We start from the raw sequence: 16,096 nt of genomic DNA, 5'->3' as shown, positions 1-16,096 counted from the left end.
TCCGTGGCCGCTGAGGGGGGCTACCCTGCTGTTGAGAGGCGCAGGGGGCGGGAGGGGGACTGCCGCGGACACCTGGCTACCCTGCGGTTGAGAGGCGCAGCTGGGTGTCCGCGGCAGGCCCCCTCAGCGGCCGCGGATCTGGCCGTTGAGAGGCGCAGGGGGCGGGAGTCCCGCCCCCTGCGCCTCTCAACAGCAGGGTAGCCCCCCTCAGTGGCAGCGGATCCATGCCTCTCAATGGCCGGATAGGCCACCCCGAGTCCCGCCCCCCAGCCTCCTGCTGCCCAATCATGGGCGTAGCGGAGTGATGGTAATTTACATGTTACTCTATTATTAGATGGGATAAATAAGGGGCTTGATAATAAGGAGGATACTGGAAATCTGTTTAAGGATAACTAAAAAAAAAACCCTTAGAAAATTTAAGGTCTGTTAAAAAATATGCACACCTCAGCTTGGGGGCTCAGTAGGTTGGAGCATTGTTTGGTACATCAAAGAGATTGTGGGTTCGATCCCTGGTCAGGGCAAATACAGGAGGCAACCAATTGATGTTTCTCTCTCACATCGATGTCTCTCGCTCTTGCTCTCCCTCTTTCTTTCTCTCTCTGTCTCTCCCCCACCCCATCCTCTCTAAAATCAATAACAAAACATATCCTTGGGTGAGATTTTTATTTTTAAAAGCACAATTTGACACTACTGATCAGTATGTATTAAAAACTATTTCCATGTTGACAAAGTCCCCTGTGTCACACCGAGTAAGAACACGGCTAATCTGGAACCCAGCAATTTTCTTTCCTCACCGCATCTTCAATCATGAATGTAAATGAAAATTTCTGCTCACTTGGCTCCTTTTCTGCTTGACTGGATTTCATAATGAAAACGTCTGTTCCTTCCCGACAGCGCACAAGTGCCATTCAAATTTTTACACGCCGGGCAAAGAGTGAACGCGTTTGTTTAGATGCAAAAATCATTTCAATGTGTCACTATAAGCCACTGCATATTTATGCATGTTGCAGTTTAAGATCCTCTTAAGCAGTAAAGCAAAAGGCGTCCGAAGAAGGTGCACTCAGGCTGCAAACATCTGCAGACGAGTTCTGGCCCTCTGCATACAGGCAGCCCGCCCTCCTCTGCGGGCCTCCCTCCACCAGAAAGCCATGGCGCTCTGCCAAAGCCCGTTCCATGACCAAAGCGTCTTCTGGGTCAACAATCCAGAGTCACTGAACACTCCACCTTCCACTGACTGCCCCGGAGAGCAAATATTTTGAAGGGCAAGCATTCCAGGCACGCAGAAGCTGAGTGCTGAAATCAGACGCAGTTGCTCCAGCCTCTTCTCTCTTAATGCCCAGCTCCATCACACTCCATCTGAACTAGTCTTTCCAAGGACAGTCCTGTTGCCCCCAGAAGGCACACAAAGAGTGTTTGAAGGAGGAAATCTCCCATTTCAGATTTAACATGTATAAATGAGGAAACGGTGTGATTAAGGCTTTTAATTACTGTAAGGGGAGTAATTCTAGAGCAGCTCTCATTCCATATAATACAGGTTCGGTCCTCCACTTAAAATGACAAGGATGACCTAAATCTAGATGAGGGGAAAATTATGTTTTGACCGGAAATGTTGAGGTTTGGGGAAAATACTGATGAAAGACTTCTGATTTGGGGTAAGAATATCTGCCTATCAGAATCTTCTAAGAAAAGTGTAAGTAATTTCCCACTCTCTGTCAAAACCAGACATTCTAATGATGCAATCAGGCTACCAGACCGTGAGGTCTCCGTTATGTAAGCTGAAGGTGAGCTATTTCATGGTTCGATGAAGTGTTTACCCAACGTTGCCCACAAGGAAGGCATGTCTGCATTCTTCCAGCTAAAACAAGTGAGGTCAGTTCCCTCTATGCCCTGGTACCCTTCCCCCTCATGCCATTACATGATCATTCTAGATGTTTCATTTTTGGTTGATGCTCAAACTGTCTGGATATTTCAAAGCCTTACCTTTTAGATTGCCATAACAGGGTACTGGCTATTTATGTAAGTCCTTAGAAAATGTGTATTTTTAAGACCATCTATGGGCCAAGAGGGTTGATCATTTGAAAGGCCAACTGTTGCACCAAATAAGTATGTCTTTGGTAAAAGTTCTCATGGGCAAATGGAACATTCACCAACTATAACAATTAAATAACAGGTAATATGTGCGCTTTCTTGGACTTCTGAGAACTTGCTGAGACCATCTTATCGTTCTTTACCCATTTAAGCAGCTGTTTAACTGACACTCCTACATTGGGACAGGTCTCCATTCTGCTTTCAGATGATTTAAATTGCTTCTTATAGATCTCCTTACAATGCAAGATGCTTATCCTAACACTGAGATCACATCTACATAAACAATATATATTTTGCAAGAAATTTTATACTTAAGTTATAGTATCTAAAAATGCTTTTTAAAGTCAAATTTTAAGAGAGGATTATGCATGTCCTCATTTCTTAAAAACAAAAACAAAAATGTGGAAAATGCAAACATGAATACTAGTACTTCCTAGGGATTTAAGCTTGATTCATTTTATTCTTGCAGTCTAGTTGTAGTTAACTGGCAGAAAAAGCAAAACAAAACAACAGCAAAAGCCCTGGTGGGAGGTGTATTTCTGTAGCAATAGCAGGGTTTCTACATTAAGCCCATTTAAATCTAATTAACTCTTATGCATGGGAATCAGGGATCCAAGAGACCTTAATAAAAGCTTGAAAACAATCTTATCCTTTGCCTAATACAGTTTCTTATACCAAATGGCACAATAGACCAACAGAGGAAAAAGGAATAGACATGTCCCATGTTCATGTGTCCTTTGTTTAAAATTCGCCACTTATTGATAAGGAAACTGGTGTACATCTGAGATGAAATGTCCACGTGAGCTAAGAGCCAACACCGTGCACTATTAGCTGCATCTGCACACTCTCACCCTTCAAAGTCAAGGCTAATTATCAATACTCTGGGAGTCACATCGAGCATCATGGCCAGTAAATACTTGGAGGCCGGCCTGGGTAGTGACTCAGGAATCAAGCCAGGCCTTTGGGAAACCATTGCACTGATGAGGTTTCCTTGGAAGTATGTGTATTGTGAGAAAATGAACATCCCAGGAGGACTCCTATAAAACACCAATCCTGAAGATTTATTGAGTGGGTTACAGAAAAAAAGAGGGCCAAAGAAAGAGGTCCAGGGTTGCAGACTCAATCCCCAATAGGGGGCATGCAGGAGGCAGCCAATCAATGATTCTCTCTCATCATTGATGTTTCTATCTTTCTCTCCCTTTCCCTTAGTCTCTGAAATCAATAAAAATATATATTAAAAAAAAAAGATATGGGCTCAAGTGACTGATGTGAAGGCCCAGGGGTCTCTGGTGAATAGGAAAATAAGAGGAGGCTAAAAATTACTGATATATAAAATGGAATAAGGGTCTATGAGCCAAAGGTCTTTATGATAAAGTCAAAGATCAGATACAATGAAGACACGGAACCCAATGACGAAAATATGGGCATTGATTGATACCCATGAATTGAGACCCAATTCAGAATTTTGCCTCAAAATTTAAAATGAGAACAAAGATGGAAAAATAAACTCAAATTATTTCAATGGCAAGGTATAGAATAATGTCTTGGCATACTGAACATGAGCCTATTACTGTATCTAAAATATGATTAGAGAATTTAGAATATCATAAGGCTCTCATTGACAATTAATGCTAAGTTTTTAATAAAAAGAGTGGAAAGAATCATATGACCTTCTCACAGGAATCCAGCAACACTGAGCTGATAAAAATATCATACAATAAAGAAGGGATCTTAAGTGACAGCCAGACCTTTAAGACGCAAACAAGGCTGTACCATATTCTGGCAAAGTAGTTAACACTGAGGGGAATAGTTAGGGAACTCTAGCCGGGTAACATTCTTGAAAACGTACCTAATCAATACATTAATAGGATGGACCCCAAATTTAACACCATGAAAAGATTTAAATCTCTAGAAGGGGAGTACTTAAAACCTACTTACCAAGCACCTACTAACCACCACATTCATCTCATTTAATAAAGACATTGAAATAAAATAGCAATTAATGGTTAGCATACATAATATGACCCTAACTCTTAAGGTACAACATATGAATCTGAAATAATCTTGTAAATTCCGTTACCACTACAAATAATATTTAGAAGTGGGTTTCTTTTAAAACAATCCTTTATCACTAGAATGGAAAGCTAAGAGTAATGCAACGATTATAAACTAATCTAATGATATGTTTTATCTCTACACACAGATGCCTCTGGTATATATATGGGCTTTAAACTAGAAACCTGTAGGATAGGTTAGATCCTACTGCCTCCAGATAAGAGTTTAATGTATTTTTATTCAGATCCAACGAACCTGCGTTTCTTCCTCATCTGAGATTCCTGGGAACTTCTTGGTTGTTAAATAAAGCCTGCCCTTCCTCAGTTGATCAATACTGGCATAAGTAAATGACATTTACAGTAATTCCAGAGATTTTTAAAAATATATATATTTTATTGATTTTACAGAGAGGAAGAGAGAGGGATAGAGAGTTAGAAACATCGATGAGAGAGAAACATCGATCAGCTGCCTCTTGCATACCCCCTACTGGGGATGTGCCCGCAACCAAGGCACATGCCCTTGATCGGAATCGAACCTGGGACCCTTCAGTCCGCAGGCCAACGCTCTATCCACTGAGCCAAACCGGTTTCGGCGATTTTTTTTTTTTTTTTTTTAGGGGCCGTGAAATGGCTGCTTTACATCCTTTGCCTTCCTAGTAGTTAGGCTATTCCTCCTTTTAATGCTCCTTCCCTTTTACAATATTCAGCTAAGGCCTTCATTCATTCATTCATTCATTCATTCATTCAATAGGCACTTATTAAACACCCACCATGTGCCACGACACGCTCAAGCTCTGGGGATAGTTCAGTGAATAAAACCAAAGTCCCGTTTTCACAGAGCTTCCATTTAAGACACAAAACAATTCTTTCCACATGCACAGGCTCTGCTGGGATGTCTCTCAGTGTGCAGCACCGTGCACTGTTATTCCCAACGCAGCTCTCTGATTAGTCTTTCCCCTCACCTGGCCCTCGGATCCACTAACTATAAACCTTTCTCCCAACCCACTACCCGCTTATGGGTTTGCTATTAACATTCAAAGATGATGAACACCTATGCTGCCTGGTTATTGTAGTTTATGGAAATGTTACTCCAGAGTATAAACAGTGCTTTCTCTAATCCAACTGCACCATTTATTTAAAGAACTGACATAATGAAATAATTTAATTTGAGGCACGGAGTATACACCATAGCAAGGACTAAGAAAGTAGGTATGGATATCTTAAAGGTGTCTTAAAGGTGACTTTAGCATATTCATGACATGTGCAAGATAAATAAAACCACGTTGAATGCTCAGATATTTTTCTGGGCACCACATAAAAGAAATAACCGAGTGAACTTAATGTCCTTCTAAATAAGAAATGTGATTTTGATACTATTCCCAATTTAAATAGTGAACCATCTTGGTTTTAATCTAATTTTCCAACATTATGCACCAAGACTACCAACACAAACCATTGTCCCTGGAATAGTCTCCAAATATTCTGATTCAGATATTTTCAATTTCTCTATATATGTCTTAGAATTCATAGCTTGCCTCACTTTCTTTGAAGAAGCTTCTACCGTATGCTCCAGCTCACACTACTGTCTCTCTAACTCCTGTTCTTATAGCAGTCCCACATCTTACACAAAAAGTTCATGTCAACTGGTGATAAAGTGCATTTTTTAATTAGGATTGGAAATTTAAGCAGATTTGCGGTTGGGGGAGAACTTCTGGGGAAGAGGAGTCCAGTTTTAATCATGTTGAGTTTGGGTCCCTGAACAAACACCTGTCACTAAATTATTAGAGAAGATAAGCATGTTTCCATAGCAACAATAATCACAACTACAAACATAAAACAGTGAAACTGTGCTCTACATTCTGTAAAATATGTATAAAAGTAACTTTATACACTGAGTGGCCAGATTATTACGATCTCTGAACGCATTATTATGATCCTATAAAATAAAAGGCTAATATGCAAATTGTCCCCTCGACCAGGAGTTCGACCAGCAGGCAGGCCGGCCAACCGCCCATGTCCCCTCCCCCTGGCCAGGCTGGCCGGACCCCACCCATGCACGAATTCATGCACCGGGCCTCTAATATATATACTGAGTGGCCAGATTATTATGCGTTCAGAGATCATAATAGTCTGGCCACTCAGTGTACATGCATAATTATAAAGTATGCCCTAGGAAAAGCAAATATCTTGTAAAGTCGATATATAATACAGAAAAAGCTCAGTTGCGCTTTACCCAACTCCAAGTTAGCTCACAAAATATAGATACCTCTTTAACAGCGATATGACTTACAACTTTTAATTTAAAATAAAATTTCTAGATTAAAAAATATGCCTGGAACCCTTCAATTCGACTCATTTTGCCACAGGCATACTTGATAAATGTCTCTGTAGCAAGAAGATGTGACAATATCATTCATTGCCATCTCATTTAGTTGTCCCTTCTGCTATATATCCCTACATTTCTAAACACTGTGTTTAAATGGCTCTCTCCATGATTTTTCCACGTTCAGTCTCCCCACAACGGAGAGTGAAATTTCACATCTGACCCCTTCCCTTCCCACGATCCGTCCAGTGCGGCTTCATCATGTGCCTGGCATTTGCATCATGGCTGTGATGACTAGCCCATATGTGACTATGCCAATACTGCTCAGACCTGGGAAATGCCGGTTTCTTTCTATTTTTTTAACCTTACAACTTTTTGTCATTCTTAACTTTTGGGTTTTCTTATTCGAAAGCTAACACGTGCCTCATTTGAAAGTTTGCTTCATTTGTGATGCACGTGAGGTTTGATCGAGCAATTGAATCAATACCCCTCCCTTGGGAACTGGCTTTTCAGGCCATTTCACTATGGACATTCCCTTTGCTGAGACCACATTTCACTGGCAGCGACCACACTCCATTATCTCCCCCCCCCCGCCCCCCGGGTAGGGACAAAGAAGTCACCGTCCAGAAAAAGCCCGCCAAAAGTCCTTTAAAAGCCACTGACACCCGTCACTGGGTGCTGGAGCCATCCAGGCTCAGCCACCTGTGTGTGGATGATGGAATAAATTCACAATCCCTCACCCTTCTGGCCTCGTGCATTCCTCCTTCGGCGACCTAACAAAGCATCCATCAGTACCGCATCTTTCCCGAATCTGCACCGGAGCTCTAAAGCCCTCTAAGTGCAGCCAAGCCCCCCAAGTGATGCGTCAACGCAGGTTCCTTCCTGGAGACTGTCCTCCTGGGACCCTCCCCATCCTCCTCCGATCAGGCCTGGCAACAGCTGTGCATCAGTTTGGAGAGCAGCCAGGTTTCCAAGCTACAGTGTGAAACTCAATGACAGAGGGGGAAAAAGCCTCCTGGGACACATCACCAGCAAGAGCTGAAATTTATCAAGGGGATTGGGAGAGGGAAAGTTTAATGAAGCTACTCACTGACGGCTGTGATAAAAAAAAAAAAAAAAAGAAAGATTGAAAGGAAGAAAAAACACAGAATTTATCCCTAGACTCTACAGTTACACTAACATTGAGAGCATTCTGTGTCAAGTACTAAAACGAACATTTCAAACATACCTTGATACTGAAGTTGAAATATGTCTTAACTCAGGCTTTTGATTCACTGTCATCTTTTTTAAAAAAACATAATGCCACAATGATTTATTGAAGTTGTGGTATATTATTTTTACTGATTTGCAGAGAGAGAGGAAGGGAGAGGAAGAGAGAAACATCAATGATGACAGAGAATCATTGACCAGCTGCCTCCTTCATGCCCCCTATTGGGGATCGAGCCCACAACCTCGGCACGTGCCCTTGACCGGAACTGAACCCCAGGGACCTTTCAGTCTGCAGGCCGATGCTCCATCCACTGAGCCAAACCAGCTAAGGCTTCACTGTCAACTTTATGACACTTCTTATACTCATGATGCTCTTATGTACATCCTTTTCCTCGGTGCATTTTAGTCAATTCTTTCATTAACTATAAACACCAAGTTACTTTTTTGAAATGTCTTACAATGCTTGAGGAAAACGATTTTCCCTAATTTCACTCACAGGATTCCTGATGTAATTAACTCTCTTCCACTCCCAGACCAAACTTCTGACAGAGGAGGGAGCGCATTTCACTTATGTTCCTGGCCACACCCCTAGGTCAATATTTACACACTGAGGATATAACTACTAGTCATTTTTGTAGAATTTATTTATCTGTGAATAGTCAATCGAGTGTTTCCCAATATGGAAATTTAGAGAAAACATTATTTTAAATAGTCCCTTTATTACTAACCAATAATAAAGAAATATGGGTTTTTTGTTTGTTTGTTTGTTTTACTCGTTATCAATTTAAAAATCATAGCTAACTGTAGGGGTATCTTTAAACTCAAGATCACAAATCAGTATGAAGACTTTCCTCCATGTTTTCAGGTGTAATTAAATAGCACATTTATTTTAGTAAAGCAACCAGAAGATTTCTAAGACATTCAGCCAATAATTGAGTTTAAGGAAAAAGAGAACCATGGTATTTATCATAACACCATTTATAATGAAGGAGACCCAAAATTTTGCCTTTTGGGATATTGATTTTTTTAAGCTGGTTATATATAAAAACAAAACAAAACAAAAACTCAGCACTGGCCAGGTGACTCAGTTGGTTGGAGCATCCCCCTGTACACTAAAAGGTTGTGGGTTCAAGCCCCTGTTGGGGCATATGTGGGAGGCAAACAATACATGTTTCTCTCTCTCTAAAAATCAATTTAAAAAACAACAACACACACACAAAAACATATCAGGTGAGGATTTTAAAAAAAGAAAAAACTCCAAAGGAACCTTTGACCCTGTCCCTTCCCCCTTCCTTCTAGGAGATTCAAGAGGGAAAAAACTATTCCAAGAAATAAATCTTAGGGAGTTTGCATGAGCAGCCGAATTTGAATTGAGTATGGTGAGTCAGAGGACTTGAAAGAGGAGCCTGTTTACTGGATTACCCCAGTCAATTGTTTCTGGGTTGCCTAGCAAAAATGTACCTGCCCTGTGTGTTTAGCTGTTCCTCAACTGCCTGTGAATCACCCATTCTCACCTTTGAAATCTCAGGCCCCCAGCTCCCCTTTTCTCCTTTGTCTAAAGTGACAACATAACCAAACTTATCTCATTGGCTTTGGCATTTTCATGCTTAAGTGAATTCCCCATGCCTATGCATTAAAATTTTATTTTCTCCTTTTAGTCTGTCTCTGTTAATTTTATTTTTAGCTCATCTAGAAGAACTTAGAAGGTGGGAGGAAAAGTATTATTTATTTTTAGCCCCCACAATAACTATCACCACAACAAAATAAAGGAAGTTATCTAAATAACCAGAAATAAGGGATAAACACATTAGTGTCTGGTATAATGATAGTTTGAAATTGTGCTTTCCAAGAATATTTAATTTCATGAGTAAAGTGTTATAAAAATGCTAAGTGAAAAAAGTAGGTCATAAAACAGGAAATAAGAATTACATAATGTTAAAAATAATAAGAGCAAAAAAATGTGCGCAGAAAACAGAGACTGCAAGGAAGCAAAATGATTTGGGTTTTTGTGTCTGAGTTGTGGTTACATTTTCTAACTTCCTACAATGAACATGCATTACTTTGCAATCAGAGAGATTGATTTTAACTACACCACTGCATTCTTAGCATGCACTGCAAATGAGATACCCATTAACTTCACTATTCACTTTTCAATGCATCACAGAGAAACACTGGAACAATATGTCAAATAAACATGCCTATCATCTGGAACCTGCATAGATGAATTTTGTGTTTTAACAAAACACTGATAACAAGGCACACCTATAGGGCATAACAGCAAATTTTCAAAGATTGTTAATTTTTATTGTAAAGGCTCATGGTAATTAATGACTCTTGAGTACATCTCCAGTAAAAAAAAAAAAAAAAAAAAAAAAAAGGCAAAAATAAGGATTTAACTAAGTACATCATTCACACTGCCATAATTCTCATCCCAGACAAACATAAGTTGTTTATAGTCCTAGCAAGAAGATTTACATAATAGCAGGCACAATAATTAAAATGAGAAGATGAAAAAAAAAAATAAAACTGGAGACAGCAAAAACCACTAAATTTTTATCTCCAATTTTGATTTATTAAAAAAAAATCTTGTTCAACTTTAGAAAGCAAATCAAGCTGGAGCCAATTAATAACTGAGGGCCAATGGCGAACTGGGAGGAGGAAGGAGGTTTAACCACTGGTCTTGGTGGATGACCTACTTAGAAGAAATCATTTCTAGAGGTTTTCCTATTTAACCAAGTAGGAGGGGGCTGTACGTTCTTCCCCACCCAGATAAGATAAATGTAATTTCTCCCCGTTCAACAATGCACCCTGAAACAAATTAGCTCCCATATGAAAAATTTGAAAATAAAAAATTAAGCAAGATCAAGAATCTTTCTGAGCCAAAGCCGGTTTGGCTCAGTGGATGGAGCGTCGGCCTGCGGACTCAAGGGTCCCAGGTTTGATTCTGGTCGGGGCCATGTGCCTTGGTTGCAGGCGCATCCCCAGTGGGGGATGTGCAGGGGGCAGCTGATTGATGTTTCTCTCTCATCGATGTTTCTAACTCTCTATCCCTCTCTTTTCCTCTCTGTAAAAAATCAATAAAATATATATTTTTTAAAAAAGAGTCTTTCTGAAAAAAATTAGAGATGCTTAATGCTGCTTAAGTCTGGTTGAAAACAACAATGGAGACATTTCTTTTAATTTGGCAGCATGGCACCTCCCCATCTCTATGGCAAGAGTGTATTGAAAGAGTGTATTTATTAAAAACAAATAAAATATTTTCCCATAAGAAGTTATTCCTACTGTAAAAAACTCATAAAGAATAGGTTAAAAACAATCACTCTGTGTGCCTTTTAAGCCTGTTGACTTTTTTCCAATGGATCACCATCTCATGATAGACTTCATAATTCATCCTTTTTTTTTATGATAAAAGCTACTCATTTATTTAGGAAACGAATAGAAAAGAGCTTAAGTAAAATCAAAATCACCTGTAATTCCACTGATTGGAGATACAGACTAGTAAGATTTCTTTCCCATGCATATTTTCTTTTATATAGTTGAGAATCAGACTCTATATACTCATTTTGAAGTATGACTAACTTGGAATGAATACTCAAAGGTCCTATGTGGAAGACCACATAAAAAGGAGTCTACTCTCTCTCTGAGGATGGCGATTAGCTTTCCCTGATGAAGAAATGTCCGTAGTTCTGGCATTCCTTATGTGTGCATGGCGTAGACAATCCTTAAAAACACAGAACATTCAAGAATGTATATCCCTCTGCTGGGCAGAGACCAGGTTCATCAAGCATCAGTCCCATGGTGTGCACGTATGTATAACCCCAGCACATGCATCTCCCAAGACTTCATATGCAGTTGGATCTACAGAGTGCAGAGGTCCATGAAGACTGGAGGAGGCATAGGTACTGACTCCCGATCACACTGAATTACTGTACAGAGACATATAGGCCTTTATAAGATCATTAAAGTCTACATTCCCCATCCCTATTCTTAAAATTAGGTGAAATCTTGTGTAACATTCTTGAATGTCGCGCTGCTGTATCTCAAGAGAATTGTTGTTTAGCATAAATTAAAAAAAACTACTCTGGCACAGTATCTGTCAGAATATCTAAATATATCCTTTTCACACTGAAAATAGTTGTAGCTAATCCACACAAAAGCAGCCACCAAAACACAAAGTATGCTTGTCTTAAAATGTTATTAAAAATATAATTCAAAATTAAGGTGAATTGAATACCTTCCATTTTTCATCTGACCATAGCTGAATAGCTTCCTGGTCATTACTACTTGTATGTTTGGAAAGCCTTGAATATATAATGAAATAGAATGACATTTAAGGTAGTAATTCTTTCACTTCTAATTCTTTTGGTTTAATTTAATCTTTGCCGCCCCCCCCCCCCCCGCCCCGCACCCCCATAGATCAATAGTAATTTATCTCATGCAATGCACCTTGCCTGTACTGGACAGAGACAAGTGCAGAGGGCATCAATTTCAAGAGTGGATCTATTACACCATGTAGAGTAGTCGTTCAAATGCAAAGGGGTTTAAAGCTTCTCAAAGAAAATATTCTCCTTGAGTAATGATAATGATGTGCTTAAATCCCACATGAGACAATAAAAGGTTATTATGATTAAGACAGATCTTATACTTGGGCGGGGGGAGGGGTCCAGAGACACAATCAAAAGCAAAGGGTGAAACGAGAAAGCCAACCCACTCCCAGGGGAAATCATTCACTCCACGGGAAGAAAATGGCAACAGCAACCTAATACACGTTCCCCATTTAGACAAGGAATGCAAGGTACCAAGGAGCAAGTATGCCCAGGGCAAACACAGGGATTAGAGAAACACAACCCAGAGCAACATCAGATCCGCATCGGATAGAAAGATCAGAAAGGTCGCATGCCAGGCATAACAGGCATTTTTCTCTAGTCAAGCTTTATTTTGAATTGTAATATGCTTAATATTTAAGACAATTATATTTTGTTTTCTAGGTAGCACCTTTCTGAGAATTAACTTCAATAAAATAACCTTTTTTGTGTGTGTCTAAAAGATATATTTGGATACAGCCAGTGAGGTTAGAGGTTAGAGGGTACTTATGTTAATGCTAAACAGTAATTCTTTGTTCCAGCAGAAGGTAATATATCAGACTGCTGCCCGTTACTACCATAGAGTGGAACACATTATTGGGTGGGAATTTATCCTGTTCCAGGGTCATGGATGTCTCTTTTATAAACACAACTGTGAGTTTTTTTAAAAAGTGTTATTTACTGCCTCTAAATCACAGTCTTTCGTCTATGATTTGATTTTGATTTTGTAAATCAGGTGGATATTTGCTCTGAAACAATTCTGTGTTAATATTGTAAGGGACATTGGATTAAGAATCCAAAGATCTTTGGCATTAGTCCTGATTCCACCACTAACAAACTGTGTGAGTTACAGCAAGGGATTCGATCCCACTGACTCAATATTTGTGTCTGTGAAGTGAGACTACTTAGGATGAAGTTTCCCTAAATGGTGGGTAACACTGCTTATCATGATAAAAACAAATATTCTGACAGTTAATCATAGCATTTTCATGAAATCTTCTGACTTCATGTTTATATCTGAAGACGTTATACAGCTCTTACTCCTTTTTACAGTGTTTTTTTCCACTCGAGTTTCAATACACTCTTGCCATAGAGATGGGGGAGGTGCCTAGCTGCCATCACCAAGTGGCACTAGGAAGTGAATTACAATCTTCATGTGGGTTCCACCTTCCAATCAATTCTAACAACTCTTATAGAATTCTGAAACAGAAAGTTTGTTTCACCTGAAACAAACAGCAATGTGTCCTATCTGTGTCATAAGCCATAATACTCATCCAAAGACCTAGTATCCATTCCCTGTAAGATGAGTATCTCAGGAAAATGGATTTGAAACATTTCATAGAATGGGAAAGTGAGAACCAACAGAAACTAATCATTAACAAGGCCTAATTAACTAATTCGTGATTCCTTCCTAACTTGTGCTGAATTATATGGTCTCTTGGTGTAACAGCTAAGATATTGCTTTTCCAACTCTCTTCATCAATTACCTTGTGAGTAAATCCACCAGATGAAATCTTCATACTAATGCCCATTTTTTTTCTATGAACGTCTCAGATTATACACATGCATTAACAGTAGCCAGTATGCTCTAATAACATTCATATTTGACCAAGTATTACAGAGAGCTCCAGTATCTTCAATAGTTATCCTTTTTTTCCTAAATTTCCTGTTGGGACTTTTTTTTTTTTTTTTTTAATTCCTTTTAGCCCGGCTGGCATGGCTCAGTGGTTGATCATCAACGTATGAAATAGGTCATGCTTCAATTCCCGTCAAGGGCACATGCCCAGGTTGCAGGCTGGGACCCCAGTGGGGAGTGTGCCAAAGGCAGCCGATCAATGATTCTCTCATCATTGATGTTTCTATCTCTCTCCCCCTCTCCTTTCCTCTCTGAAATCAATAAAAAAAAATATTTTTTAAAAAATCCTGTTAGTCTTTACCAGCAGACATTGGAATGTATATCAATATTTCTCTACACCCTCCCTATGTAGATCTCTATGTCTTTATTAACAACCATCCTACTGGTGAATAAACTTGTAGAAAACATCTAGATACTAGCCATCAGATCAGAGACTGCTGATTTCCACAACACCTGGTTACATAAAAATATCAACAAGGAAGAGACTAATAACCAAGTCAGATTAAATGTGTTTCCACAGGGAAAAAGTATAATACCACATAAAACAACTCAATTTTCTAAATGAAAAGTTAAAGTGAAATCTGAGGTCGGTGAGAGAAACACACATTTACACCTTAGTGATCACACTGTTTCCTCTAGTTGGATGTGAGCAGGGGAAAATAAAACAATCCCCCAACTCCAATGCCCCAGCTATGGCCAAACAGGAAGAGTAGTCAGCTGTTGTAGGAACGAGATTAAGAAACTAGCCCAGCCGGCATGGCTCAGTGGTTGAGCACTGACCCATGAACCAGGAGACCCCAGTTCGATACCCGGTCAGGGCACATGCCAAGGTTGCGGGCTTGATCCCTAACGTGGGGCGTACCTGAGGCAGCTGATGGATGATTCTCTCTTATCGTTGGTGTTTCTATCTCTCTCTTTCCCTCTCCCTTCCTCTCTGAAATCAATACTTTTTTTTTTTTAAAGAAGCTAGCAAAATGCTGGAGCTTCACATTAGGACTGTTCTTCTGTGAAGTCGATGTCAGGAAACACAAAAGGCCATAATTCTGCAAGTGTAGATAGTCAGTGTGTGTGGGAATCACCTATAGAGTTTGGTAAAAGTAAGATTCCTGGGCTCCACCACCAGGCTCTTTCATTCAGCACTCCTGGGATCAGTCCAAGAATTTATAATTTTGAAAAACACCCTGGGTAAATTCAATCTGTGTCAGGAAATTCAGAAATATGTCTCCAATACTGTCGGGACACAGGCTACTTGAACAGTCCAAAATATAATCCAATGTAGAGTGGCAACATGCCGAACAAGAGCCTGTGTGTTGGAGCTAATCAGAGCATCCTTCTTTCCCATCCCCCAAGGTCAGGGCCACGGCTGGCCGGCTCACCTAAGCAGCGGTAGGGAATCACCATGTGGCCGTGGGTCTTGCACTGCTTGCGGCCCCTCTTGCACCAGTTCTGGATGGTCACTGGCTGGTTGGCTTCCACCACATTGGTGATCTGCAGTTCAGGGTAGACCTGGAGCACACAAAAAGGGTATTGTTACCTGAGGCAGGGGCTGGGATAAGCAAGTACCTGATCCATCACCACTGTTATTCTAATGTATTCCTTTTTTTAAAAGTTTAAATCTTTATTGTTGAGAGTTTTATAGATGTCTCTCTTTTTCTCCCCATTGCCACCCTCCACCTGGTTCCCATCCCACCCCAGGCCTTCACCTCCCTATTGTCTGCGTCCATAGGTAATACCTATATGCATATAATATCTTTGGTTAATCTCTCCCCGCCCCGCTTCCCTCTGAGATGTGTCACTCTGTTCCATGCCTCTGATTCTATTTTATTCATCAGTTTAGTTTGTTCATTAGATTTCTTGTTCATTTATTTTGATTTTTAGATTCAATTGTTGATAGATGTGTATTTATTTTCTATCCCCCAACACTCAATCAGGTGCATGTCCAATCAAGCTTAAGCAATTCAGGGTAAAGAAAAATACGCAAGAGACAAGCACCTAATCATTCCAGTCCAAACATTAAACAATGTGCCTTTTTGTATTTTACAACACCTATTCAGGCTTAAATATTATTTTTCCAGAGGAGATAAAAATAGAAATGGGGAGGGGACCCTCTCCTAAGCACGGGGTCATTTTCAATGCAAAGTAAACTGGTGTGAGGATTGTATTCTGTAATGTTTTAAATAAATATTATAGTAGATTCATGGAG

The 16,096-nt window shown here is 39.9% G+C and overlaps 1 protein-coding gene across 6 annotated transcripts in view; it reads right to left on the bottom strand.

Moving 5' to 3' along the window:
- Positions 1-16,096, bottom strand: part of APP (amyloid beta precursor protein) — a 223,589-nt gene that overhangs the window by 133,063 nt on the left and 74,430 nt on the right. For all 6 annotated transcript variants that reach the window (XM_079766781.1, XM_079766782.1, XM_079766777.1 and 3 more), the window contains exon 3: positions 15,270-15,399. In XM_079766781.1, the coding sequence (XP_079622907.1) occupies positions 15,270-15,399 (130 nt within the window). The remainder of the gene's footprint in view (positions 1-15,269; positions 15,400-16,096) is intronic.

Source organism: Cnephaeus nilssonii (assembly GCF_951640355.1).
Source record: "Cnephaeus nilssonii genome assembly, chromosome: 3".
Lineage (NCBI taxonomy): Eukaryota > Metazoa > Chordata > Mammalia > Chiroptera > Vespertilionidae > Cnephaeus > Cnephaeus nilssonii.
The sequence above is the reverse complement of the archived record's forward strand: the minus strand, read 5'-3'. Positions and strand labels throughout refer to the sequence as shown.